This window comes from Engystomops pustulosus, unplaced genomic scaffold (assembly GCF_040894005.1).
Source record: "Engystomops pustulosus unplaced genomic scaffold, aEngPut4.maternal MAT_SCAFFOLD_237, whole genome shotgun sequence".
NCBI lineage: Eukaryota > Metazoa > Chordata > Amphibia > Anura > Leptodactylidae > Engystomops > Engystomops pustulosus.
In genome coordinates this window covers 144,279-156,722 of record NW_027285116.1, presented here as the reverse complement: position 1 = coordinate 156,722, position 12,444 = coordinate 144,279, and the positions used below count along the sequence as shown (strand labels likewise).

Genomic DNA, 12,444 nt, shown 5'->3' with positions numbered 1-12,444 from the left:
ATAGATAGGAGATAGATAGATAGGAGATAGATAGATAGATAGGAGATAGATAGATAGGAGATAGATAGGAGATAGATAGATAGGAGATAGATATATAGATAGATAGGAGATAGTTAGATAGATAGATAGATAGATAGATAGGAGATAGATAGATAGATAGATAGGAGATAGTTAGATAGGAGATAGATAGATAGGAGATAGATAGATAGATAGATAGATAGATAGATAGATAGGAGATAGATAGGAGATAGATAGATAGATAGGAGATAGATAGATAGATAGGAGATAGATATTATAGATTATTTTGCTGTAATATTTGTTTTTTTTAAGGTTTATGAACTTGGAAACCCAAAAATGAAGAAAGTGAAGGATGTTCCTCAGTATTACGAGGTGAGTCTCTCCAGTAATATCTGTCCACCACTTTTCCTCTCTGACTGTCTCCCTGGCGCTTGTGCCCCTTTTATTACCCCTCCCCCCTCAGGGGCCCCCGCCTCGCCAATTTGCTTGCTCCCAAAATATTGTGTTTGCGTTTTCACTCGGAGATGCCCCATAAAGTTTAATGCATGTGAGTTTTAAGTCGCTATAAAAGGCTCTGCGGTCAGGATGGGGGGTGGGCTCGGGGGTCCCGGGCGGCGGTCTCTGCGCTCTCCACGGACTCATTTCACACATACTCGATTGTTAAGTTTATTGGTTTAACCCCGCACCTGCTGGACAGGTCTCACGTAAGGCACATTAACAAGTTATTTACGAGGTAGAGATTTATAAAAAAAACCCCTGCAGAGCGCACAGGACGCGGCTGAAGTAATTGGCGCAGCCGTAGCCTCCAGCGCAGATCTGCACCGGCTCTGGGACTCATTACCCCAGCCCTCCTCATACACCAAGACTCCACCACCTCACAGTGTCCTGACTAGAGGGACATTCTCCGTAGACACCGCATAATGCTTCAAGGCTTCTACATACAGAGGGCCCCTGAGGCAGAAGTCACCATCCATAACCATCATAAGGGGGACAATGCCAAATGTTGGGGCACATTGCAGTGCAAAGATTATACTGGCGGAGTATAAATCGGATGTAAAAGTAGCATAGATGTGGGTCCTACCCAAATGATATGTCATAGCCAAGGACTGATACTGAATAACCCTAGAATGGGACATCAGAGACCTGGAGTAGAGCAGGAATGAAGGTCCTACCAGAAAGATGGGAGACGTAGATCAAGGAAAGGATCGGGGTCCTTCCTGAAAGTAGAAGAAGTAGAGCCAGGCAAGGATAAATGTCCTACCAGAAAGTGGAAGGAGTAGAGCAGGGCAAGGATGAGGGATATATCAGAAAGGTGGAAGAAGTAGAGCAAGACAAGGATGAGGGATCTACCAGAAAGGTGGAGGAAGTAGAGCAAGACAAGGATGAGGGATCTACTAGAAAGGTGGAGGAAGTAGAGCAAGACAAGGATGAGGGATCTACCAGAAAGGTGGAGGAAGTAGAGCAAGACAAGGATGAGGGATCTACTAGAAAGGTGGAGGAAGTAGAGCAAGACAAGGATGAGGGATCTACCAGAAAGGTGGAGGAAGTAGAGCAAGACAAGGATGAGGGATCTACCAGAAAGGTGGACGAAGTAGAGCAAGACAAGGATGAGGGATCTACTAGAAAGGTGGAGGAAGTAGAGCAAGACAAGGATGAGGGATCTACCAGAAAGGTGGAGGAAGTAGAGCAAGACAAGGATGAGGGATCTACCAGAAAGGTGGAGGAAGTAGAGCAAGACAAGGATGAGGGATCTACTAGAAAGGTGGAGGAAGTAGAGCAAGACAAGGATGAGGGACCTACCAGAAAGGTGGAGGAAGTAGAGCAAGACAAGGATGAGGGATCTACTAGAAAGGTGGAGGAAGTAGAGCAAGACAAGGATGAGGGACCTACCAGAAAGGTGGAGGAAGTAGAGCAAGACAAGGATGAGGGATCTATCAGAAAGGTGGAGGAAGTAGAGCAAGACAAGGATGAGGGATCTACTAGAAAGCTGGAGGAAGTAGAGCAAGACAAAAATGAGGGACCTACCAGAAAGGTGGAGGAAGTAGAGCAAGACAAGGATGAGGGACCTACCAGAAAGGTGGTGGAAGTAGAACAAGACAAGGATGAGGGATCTACCAGAAAGTGGAAGGAGTAGAGCAAGACAAGGATGAGGGATCTACCAGAAAGGTGGAAGAAGTAGAGCAAGACAAGGATGAGGGACCTACCAGAAAGGTGGAGGAAGTAGAGTAAGACAAGGATGAGGGATCTGACAGAAAGGTGGAGGAAGTAGAGCAAGACAAGGATGAGAGATCTGACAGAAAGGTGGAAGAAGTAGAGCAAGACAAGGATGAGGGATCTGACAGAAAGGTGGATGATGTAGAGCAAGACAAGGATGAGAGATCTGACAGAAAGGTGGAAGAAGTAGAGCAAGACAAGGATGATGGATCTACCAGAAAGGTGGAGGAAGTAGAGCAAGACAAGGATGAGGGATCTACCAGAAAGGTGGAGGAAGTAGAGCAAGACAAGGATGAGGGATCTACCAGAAAGGTGGAAAAAGTAGAGCAAGACAAGGATGAGGGACCTACCAGAAAGGTGGAGGAAGTAGAGCAAGACAAGGATGAGAGATCTGACAGAAAGGTGGAAGAAGTAGAGCAAGACAAGGATGAGGGATCTGACAGAAAGGTGGATGAAGTAGAGCAAGCAAAGGATGAGAGATCTGACAGAAAGGTGGATGAAGTAGAGCAAGACAAGGATGAGGGATCGACCAGAAAGGGGGAAGAAGTAGAGCAAGACAAGGATGAGGGATCTACCAGAAAGGTGGAAGAAGTAGAGCAAGACAAGGATGATGGATCTACCAGAAAAGTGGAAGAAGTAGAGAAAGACGAAGATGTGGGATCCACCAGAAAGGAGGAAGAAGTAGAGCAAGACAAGGATGATGAATCTACCAGAGAATTGGAGGAAGTAGAACGAGACAAGGATGTGGGATCTACCAGAAAGGTGGAGGAAGTAGAGCAAGACAAAGATGATTGATCTACCAGAAAGGTGGAGGAAGTAGAGCAAGACAAGGATGAGGGATCTACTAGAAAGGTGGAGGAAGTAGAGCAAGACAAGGATGAGGGATCTACCAGAAAGGTGGAGGAAGTAGAGCAAGACAAGGATGAGGGATCTACCAGAAAGGTGGAAGAAGTAGAGCAAGACAAGGATGAGGGACCTACCAGAAAGGTGGAGGAAGTAGAGCAAGACAAGAATGAGGGACCTACCAGAAAGGTGGAGGAAGTAGAGCAAGACAAGGATGAGAGATCTGACAGAAAGGTGGAAGAAGTAGAGCAAGACAAGGATGAGGGATCTGACAGAAAGGTGGAAGAAGTAGAGCAAGACAAGGATGATGGATCTACCAGAAAGGTGGAGGAAGTAGAGCAAGACAAGGATGAGGGATCTACCAGAAAGGTGGAGGAAGTAGAGCAAGACAAGGATGAGGGATCTACCAGAAAGGTGGAAAAAGTAGAGCAAGACAAGGATGAGGGACCTACCAGAAAGGTGGAGGAAGTAGAGCAAGACAAGGATGAGAGCTCTGACAGAAAGGTGGAAGAAGTAGAGCAAGACAAGGATGAGGGATCTGACAGAAAGGTGGATGAAGTAGAGCAAGCAAAGGATGAGAGATCTGACAGAAAGGTGGATGAAGTAGAGCAAGACAAGGATGAGGGATCGACCAGAAAGGGGGAAGAAGTAGAGCAAGACAAGGATGAGGGATCTACCAGAAAGGTGGAAGAAGTAGAGCAAGACAAGGATGATGGATCTACCAGAAAAGTGGAAGAAGTAGAGAAAGACGAAGATGTGGGATCCACCAGAAAGGAGGAAGAAGTAGAGCAAGACAAGGATGAGAGATCTGACAGAAAGGTGGAAGAAGTAGAGCAAGACAAGGATGAGGGATCTACCAGAAAGGTGGAGGAAGTAGAGCAAGACAAGGATGAGGGATCTACCAGAAAGGTAGAAGAAGTAGAGCAAGACAAGGATGAGGGACCTACCAGAAAGGTGGAAGAAGTAGAGCAAGACAAGGATGAGGGATCTACCAGAAAGGTGGAAGAAGTAGAGCAAGACAAGGATGAGGGATCTGACAGAAAGGTGGAAGAAGTAGAGCAAGACAAGGATGAGGGATCTGACAGAAAGGTGGAAGAAGTAGAGCAAGACAAGGATGAGAAATCTACCAGAAAGGTGGAAGAAGTAGAGCAAGACAAGGATGAGGGACCTACCAGAAAGGTGGAAGAAGTAGAGTAGGAGAAGGATGCCGGTTCTACCAGACAGGTGGAGGAAGTAGAGCAAGGCAAGGATGAGGGATCTACCAGAAAGGTGGAAGAAGTAGTGCAAGACAAGGATGAGAGATCTACCAGAAAGGTGGACGAAGTAGAGACAACAAGGATGAGGGATCTACCAGAAAGTGGAAGAAGTAGAGCAAGACAAGGATGAGGGATCTACCAGAAAGGGGGAAGAAGTAGAGCAAGACAAGGATGAGGGATCTACCAGAAAGGTGGAAGAAGTAGAGCAAGACAAGGATGATGGATCTACCAGAAAAGTGGAAGAAGTAGAGAAAGACGAAGATGTGGGATCCACCAGAAAGGTGGAAGAAGTAGAGCAAGACAAGGATGATTGATCTACCAGAAAGGTGGAGGAAGTAGAGCAAGACAAGGATGAGGGATCTACCAGAAAGGTGGAGGAAGTAGAGCAAGACAAGGATGAGGGATCTACCAGAAAGGTGGAAGAAGTAGAGCAAGACAAGGATGAGGGATCTACCAGAAAGGTGGAAGAAGTAGAGCAAGACAAGGATGAGGGACCTACCAGAAAGGTGGAGGAAGTAGAGCAAGACAAGAATGAGGGACCTACCAGAAAGGTGGAGGAAGTAGAGCAAGACAAGGATGAGAGATCTGACAGAAAGGTGGAAGAAGTAGAGCAAGACAAGGATGAGGGATCTGACAGAAAGGTGGATGATGTAGAGCAAGACAAGGATGAGAGATCTGACAGAAAGGTGGAAGAAGTAGAGCAAGACAAGGATGATGGATCTACCAGAAAGGTGGAGGAAGTAGAGCAAGACAAGGATGAGGGATCTACCAGAAAGGTGGAGGAAGTAGAGCAAGACAAGGATGAGGGATCTACCAGAAAGGTGGAAGAAGTAGAGCAAGACAAGGATGAGGGACCTACCAGAAAGGTGGAGGAAGTAGAGCAAGACAAGGATGAGAGATCTGACAGAAAGGTGGAAGAAGTAGAGCAAGACAAGGATGAGGGATCTGACAGAAAGGTGGATGAAGTAGAGCAAGACAAGGATGAGAGATCTGACAGAAAGGTGGATGAAGTAGAGCAAGACAAGGATGAGGGATCTACCAGAAAGGGGGAAGAAGTAGAGCAAGACAAGGATGAGGGATCTACCAGAAAGGTGGAAGAAGTAGAGCAAGACAAGGATGATGGATCTACCAGAAAAGTGGAAGAAGTAGAGAAAGACGAAGATGTGGGATCCACCAGAAAGGTGGAAGAACTAGAGCAAGACAAGGATGATGAATCTACCAGAGAATTGGAGGAAGTATAACGAGACAAGGATGTGGGATCTACCAGAAAGGTGGAGGAAGTAGAGCAAGACAAGGATGAGGGATCTACTAGAAAGGTGGAGGAAGTAGAGCAAGACAAGGATGAGGGATCTACCAGAAGGGTGGAGGAAGTAGAACAAGACAAGGATGAGGGATCTACCAGAAAGGTGGAGGAAGTAGAGCAAGACAAGGATGAGGGATCTACCAGAAAGGTGGAAGAAGTAGAGCAAGACAAGGATGAGGGACCTACCAGAAAGGTGGAGGAAGTAGAGCAAGATAAGGATGAGAGATCTGACAGAAAGGTGGAAGAAGTAGAGCAAGACAAGGATGAGGGATCTGACAGAAAGGTGGATGAAGTAGAGCAAGACAAGGATGAGAGATCTGACAGAAAGGTGGAAGAAGTAGAGCAAGACAAGGATGAGGGATCTACCAGAAAGGTGGAGGAAGTAGAGCAAGACAAGGATGAGGGATCTACCAGAAATGTAGAACAAGTAGAGCAAGACAAGGATGAGGGACCTACCAGAAAGGTGGAAGAAGTAGAGCAAGACAAGGATGAGGGATCTACCAGAAAGGTGGAAGAAGTAGAGCAAGACAAGGATGAGGGATCTGACAGAAAGGTGGAAGAAGTAGAGCAAGACAAGGATGAGGGATCTGACAGAAAGGTGGAAGAAGTAGAGCATGACAAGGATGAGAAATCTACCAGAAAGGTGGAAGAAGTAGAGCAAGACAAGGATGAGGGACCTACCAGAAAGGTGGAAGAAGTAGAGTAGGAGAAGGATGCGGGTTCTACCAGACAGGTGGAGGAAGTAGAGCAAGGCAAGGATGAGGGATCTACCAGAAAGGTGGAAGAAGTAGTGCAAGACAAGGATGAGAGATCTACCAGAAAGGTGGACGAAGTAGAGACAACAAGGATGAGGGATCTACCAGAAAGTGGAAGAAGTAGAGAAAGACAAGGATGAGGGATCTACCAGAAAGGGGGAAGAAGTAGAGCAAGACAAGGATGAGGGATCTACCAGAAAGGTGGAAGAAGTAGAGCAAGACAAGGATGATGGATCTACCAGAAAAGTGGAAGAAGTAGAGAAAGACGAAGATGTGGGATCCACCAGAAAGGTGGAAGAAGTAGAGCAAGACAAGGATGATTGATCTACCAGAAAGGTGGAGGAAGTAGAGCAAGACAAGGATGAGGGATCTACTAGAAAGGTGGAGGAAGTAGAGCAAGACAAGGATGAGGGATCTACCAGAAGGGTGGAGGAAGTAGATCAAGACAAGGATGAGGGATCTACCAGAAAGGTGGAAGAATTAGAGAAAGACAAGGATGAGGGACCTACTAGAAAGGTGGAGGAAGTAGGGCAAGACAAGGATGAGAGATCTGACAGAAAGGTGGAAGAAGTAGAGCAAGACAAGGATGAGGGATCTACCAGAATGGTGGAGGAAGTAGAGCAAGACAATGATGAGGGATCTACCAGAAAGGTGGAAGAAGTAGGGCAAGACAAGGATGAGGGACCTACCAGAAAGGTGGAGGAAGTAGAGCAAGACAAGGATGAGAGATCTGACAGAAAGGTGGAAGAAGTAGAGCAAGACAAGGATGAGGGATCTGACAGAAAGGTGGATGAAGTAAAGCAAGACAAGGATGAGAGATCTACCAGAAAGGTGGAAGAAGTAGAGCAAGACAAGGATGAGGGATCTACCAGAAAGGTAGAAGAAGTAGAGCAAGACAAGGATGAGGGATCTACCAGAATGGTGGAGGAAGTAGAGCAAGACAATGATGAGAGATCTGACAGAAAGGTGGAAGAAGTAGAGCAAGACAAGGATGAGGGATCTGACAGAAAGGTGGAAGAAGTAGAGCAAGACAACGATGAGATATCTACCAGAAAGGTGGAAGAACTAGAGCAAGACAAGGATGAGGGACCTACCAGAAAGGTGGAAGAAGTAGAGTAGGAGAAGGATGCGGGTTCTACCAGACAGGTGGAGGAAGTAGAGCAAGACAAGGATGAGGGATCTACCAGAAAGGTGGAAGAAGTAGAGCAAGACAAGGATGAGGGATCTACCAGAAAGGTGGAAGAAGTAGAGCAAGACAAGGATGAGAGATCTACCAGAAAGGTGGACGAAGTAGAGACAACAAGGATGAGGGATCTACCAGAAAGTGGAAGAAGTAGAGCAAGACAAGGATGAGGGATCTACCCGAAAGGTAGAAGAAGTAGAGCAAGACAAGGATGATGGATCTACCAGAAAAGTGGAAGAAGTAGAGAAAGACAAAGATGTGGAATCCACCAGAAAGGTGGAAGAAGTAGAGCAAGACAAGGATGATGGATCTACCAGAAAGGTGGAGGAAGTAGAACGAGACAAGGATGTGGGATCTACCAGAAAGGTGGAAGAAGTAGAGCAAAACAAGGATGATGGATCTACCAGAAAGGTGGAAGAAGTAGAGTAAGACAAGGATGAGGGATCTACCAGAAAGGTGGAAGAAGTAGAGACAGCAAGGATGAGGGATAGCTTACAGTCTATGAGGATGAGGGGGGACACAAGAGCTTACAGTCTATGAGGATGAGGGGAGACACAAGAGCTTACAGTCTATGAGGATGAGGAGAGACACAAGAGCTTACAGTCTATGAGGATGAGGGGAGACACAAGAGCCTACAGTCTATGAGGATAAGGGGGGACACACAAGAGCTTACAGTCTATGAGGATGAGGTGGTGACACAAGAGCTTACAGTCTATGGGGATGAGGTGGTGACACAAGAGCTTACAGTCTATGAGGATGAGGGGGGGACAAGAGCTTACAGTCTATGAGGATGAGGGGGGACACAAGAGCTTACAGTCTATGAGGATGAGGGGGTGACACAAGAGCTTACAGTCTATGAGGATGAGGGGAGGACACAAGAGCTCACAGTCTATGAGGATGAGGGGGACACAAGAGCTTACAGTCTATGAGGAAGAGGGGGGGGACACAAGAGCTTACAGTCTATGAGGATGAGGGGGACACAAGAGCTTACAGTCTATGAGGATGAGGGGGACACAAGTGCTTAAAGTCTATGAGGAGGAGGGGTGACACAAGAGCTTACAGTCTATGAGGAGGAGGGGGGACGCAAGAGCTTACAGTCTATGAGGAGGAGGGGTGACACAAGAGCTTACAGTCTATGGGGATGAGGTGGTGACACAAGAGCTTACAGTCTATGAGGAGGAGGGGGGACACAAGAGCTTACAGTCTATGGGGATGAGGTGGTGACACAAGAGCTTACAGTCTATGAGGAGGAGGGGGGACACAAGAGCTTACAGTCTATGGGGATGAGGTGGTGACACAAGAGCTTACAGTCTATGAGGATGAGGGGGGGACAAGAGCTTACAGTCTATGAGGAAGAGGGGGGGACACAAGAGCTTACAGTCTATGAGGATGAGGGGGGACACAAGAGCTTACAGTCTATGGGGATGAGGTGGTGACACAAGAGCTTACAGTCTATGAGGATGAGGGGGGGACAAGAGCTTACAGTCTATGAGGATGAGGGGGGACACAAGAGCTTACAGTATATGAGGATGAGGGGGTGACACAAGAGCTTACAGTCTATGAGGATGAGGGGAGGACACAAGAGCTCACAGTCTATGAGGATGAGGGGGACACAAGAGCTTACAGTCTATGAGGATGAGGGGGTGACACAAGAGCTTACAGTCTATGAGGATGAGGGGGTGACACAAGAGCTTACAGTCTATGAGGATGAGGGGAGGACACAAGAGCTCACAGTCTATGAGGATGAGGGGGACACAAGAGCTTACAGTCTATGAGGATGAGGGGGTGACACAAGAGCTTACAGTCTATGAGGATGAGGGGGTGACACAAGAGCTTACAGTCTATGAGGATGAGGGGGTGACACAAGAGCTTACAGTCTATGAGGAAGAGGGGGGGACACAAGAGCTTACAGTCTATGAGGATGAGGGGGGGCACAAGAGCTTACAGTCTATGAGGATGAGGGGGTGACACAAGAGCTTACAGTCTATGAGGATGAGGGGGTGACACAAGAGCTTACAGTCTATGAGGATGAGGGGGGTGACACAAGAGCTTACAGTCTATGAGGATGAGGGGGTGACACAAGAGCTTACAGTCTATGAGGATGAGGGGGAACACAAGAGCTTACAGTCTATGGGGATGAGGGGGGACACAAGAGCTTACAGTCTATGGGGATGAGGTGGTGACACAAGAGCGAATCCTATCCAGAAGAGGAGTCAGAGCCAAGACTAGGTAAGAAATACCAGAGACCTATAACAGCAAGTACAACCAAGCGCATAACTAAAAAAAAAAAGCAACATTTGCCAAAGGCAAATCCATCATCCAGGAAGATGGACCAGAGCAAAGGAAAGAACCAGAACCAAGGCACAAAAGTCAACAATGTATCTGGAGCAGAGATGAGATGAGTCCTACCTAAACAATTGATCCGAGCCAAAGATAAACTTAGAACCAACCCTGGAAAGGACAGCATTGACCTGGAGGAGAGCAAGGAGTCTTACCAAACAATGGATCAGAACCAGAGAAAAATCTAGAACTCTGCTAGGAAAGGTCTCCACAGACCTGGAAAAGGATGAGACTTCTGGATGGAGAAAATGGATTGAAGCCGAGAATGGAACCAGGAGTGAGCGAGGTGGAGATTCCATAGATCCAGAGTAGATCAGGTGTGAGATCCCCAACCAGAAGATGGATCAGAACCAAGCTTGAAGAGGTACCACAGATGTAGAGAGAAGCAATGATGAGGTTCTAACCCATAAGATGGATCAGAGCTAAGAATCACCATAACTAATCAAGAAGCGGGATAGCATGGACCTGGAAGTCCTACCACCAAGATGGATCAGAGCCAAGGACTGAACCATGGACCTTGAGCAGAACATGTGTCATATATCGGGTGATTCCCTCGGCTCTGGGGACATGATTGGGCTTTTCGGGTTGTGACCACATGGATTAGCGGTGGAACAGTTGGTCATCCTTGTTTTCATGCCACTAAATTTCATTAGAAAAGTTCCTGATGGAGAAATAATTCCTCCCACTCAGAATCAGATCATCACAGCCCCCCCGAGAACCTGGTGCCCCCCCCCCCCCACCGAGAACCTGGTGCCCCCCCCCCCCCCACCGAGAACCTGGTGCCTCCCCCGAGAACCTGGTGCCCCCCCCCCCCCGAGAACCTGGTGCCCCCCGAGAACCTGGTGCCCCCCCCCCCCCCACCGAGAACCTGGTGCCCCCCCACTGAGAACCTGGTGCCCCCCCTGAGAACCTGGTGCCCCCCCGAGAACCTGGTGCCCCCCCGAGAACCTGGTGCCCCCCGAGAACCTGGTGCCCCCCACAGATGTGGCATGTACCCCAGTAAGACATGGTGTGAGTTATGAGGCGCGGTGGGGGATCTGCAGAACTTGCGCCGTTCTTGGCTGCACTGGACCCGGGTCACATGGAGAAGAGATGAGGAAGCTCCCGCACGTGTTCCCATCAGGGGGTCCCGCTACATGTGTGCCCAGTGTCTCCTCACACAGGCAGGCGCCCCAGGGTCCCCGACTGATAATCATTACAGCCGGAACACCCACCAGGACGAGATGGACCTATTATACTCCCTGCCCCCCATACATCACATAACATATACCACCATAGTGTGTCTGACAAGGACTAAGGGACCAGGGTCCTACAAGCAATGCAGGAACCTCCATGTGTTACTATATGTGTGAGCAGTGTATGGCGGTATCATCCGGGTGCTATATATGGTTATTTGAGCATTGGATGAGGTACAGGTGCGGGATGAGGTACAGGTGCGGGATTAGGTACAGGATGAGGTAGAGGTACAGGTGCGGGATGAGGTAGAGGTGCAGGATGAGGTACAGATGCGGGATGAGGCAGAGGTGCAGGATGAGGCAGAGGTGCAGGATGAGGCAGAGGTGCAGGATGAGGCAGAGGTGCAGGATGAGGCAGAGGTGCAGGATGAGGCAGAGGTGCAGGATGAGGTAGAGGTTCAGGATGAGGTAGAGGTTCAGAATGAGGTGCAGGATGAGGTACAGATGTGGGATGAGGCAGAGGTGCGGGATGAGGCAGAGGTGCGGGATGAGGCAGAGGTGCGGGATGAGGCAGAGGTGCGGGATGAGGCAGAGGTGCGGGATGAGGCAGAGGTGCGGGATGAGGTACAGGTGCGGGATGAGGTACAGGTACAGGATGTGGCACAGGTGCAGGATGAGGCACAGGTGCAGGATGAGGTGTAGAATGAGGTACAGGTACAGGATGTGGCACAGGTGCAGGATAAGGCATAGGTGCAGGATGAGGTGTAGAATGAGGTACAGGTACAGGATGTGGCACAGGTGCGGGATGAGGTAGAGGTGCAGGATGAGGCACAGGTGCAGGATAAGGCAGAGGTGCGGGATGAGGTACAGGTGCAGGATGAGGCACAGGTGCAGGACACCGTCAGGTGCAGGATGATTTGCCCCCCTGGTATTGGAGGGGCACATGGCAGGTGTCAGGTGCTGAGGGGGTGACGCTCGCCCCGGGTCGTGTTGGTGTTTATATGGAGAATGTCTGGTGGTTGATGCGGTGGTGACAGGATGAGATCGCTGCGTGTCTCGCCCTCCACATGTCTTCTCCTCCATCTCTTGGCCCTCGCTCTTTTTTTTTTCCAAAAAATGTTTCAGAAAAGTAAAAAAAATGATTTCTCCCTGGAAATGGCTGGAGTGAAGCGGAGCAGCGCGGATCCTGAGTGCAGCGCGCGTCGTCGTACTCGAAATTTACCCCACGTGCAGAAAGGAATGGGAGAGGAGGATGGCGGAGGGGGGGGGATGGGGGTTTGTCAGGACCCTCGCATCACCTCATTCATCCTGCAGAGAGATAGCCCCCCGCGTTCTCCAGCAAATTTTATGGGGCAGT

General features: G+C 48.7%; 1 protein-coding gene across 3 annotated transcripts in view; it reads left to right on the top strand.

Moving 5' to 3' along the window:
* The first annotated feature begins 334 nt into the window (after positions 1-334).
* LOC140110281 (sperm-associated antigen 17-like) overlaps positions 335-12,444 on the top strand; it is a 129,322-nt gene continuing 117,212 nt past the window's right edge. For all 3 annotated transcript variants that reach the window (XM_072132127.1, XM_072132126.1, XM_072132125.1), the window contains exon 1: positions 335-390. In XM_072132127.1, coding sequence (XP_071988228.1) covers positions 355-390 — 36 coding nt within the window. In that variant the 5' untranslated portion in view covers positions 335-354. The remainder of the gene's footprint in view (positions 391-12,444) is intronic.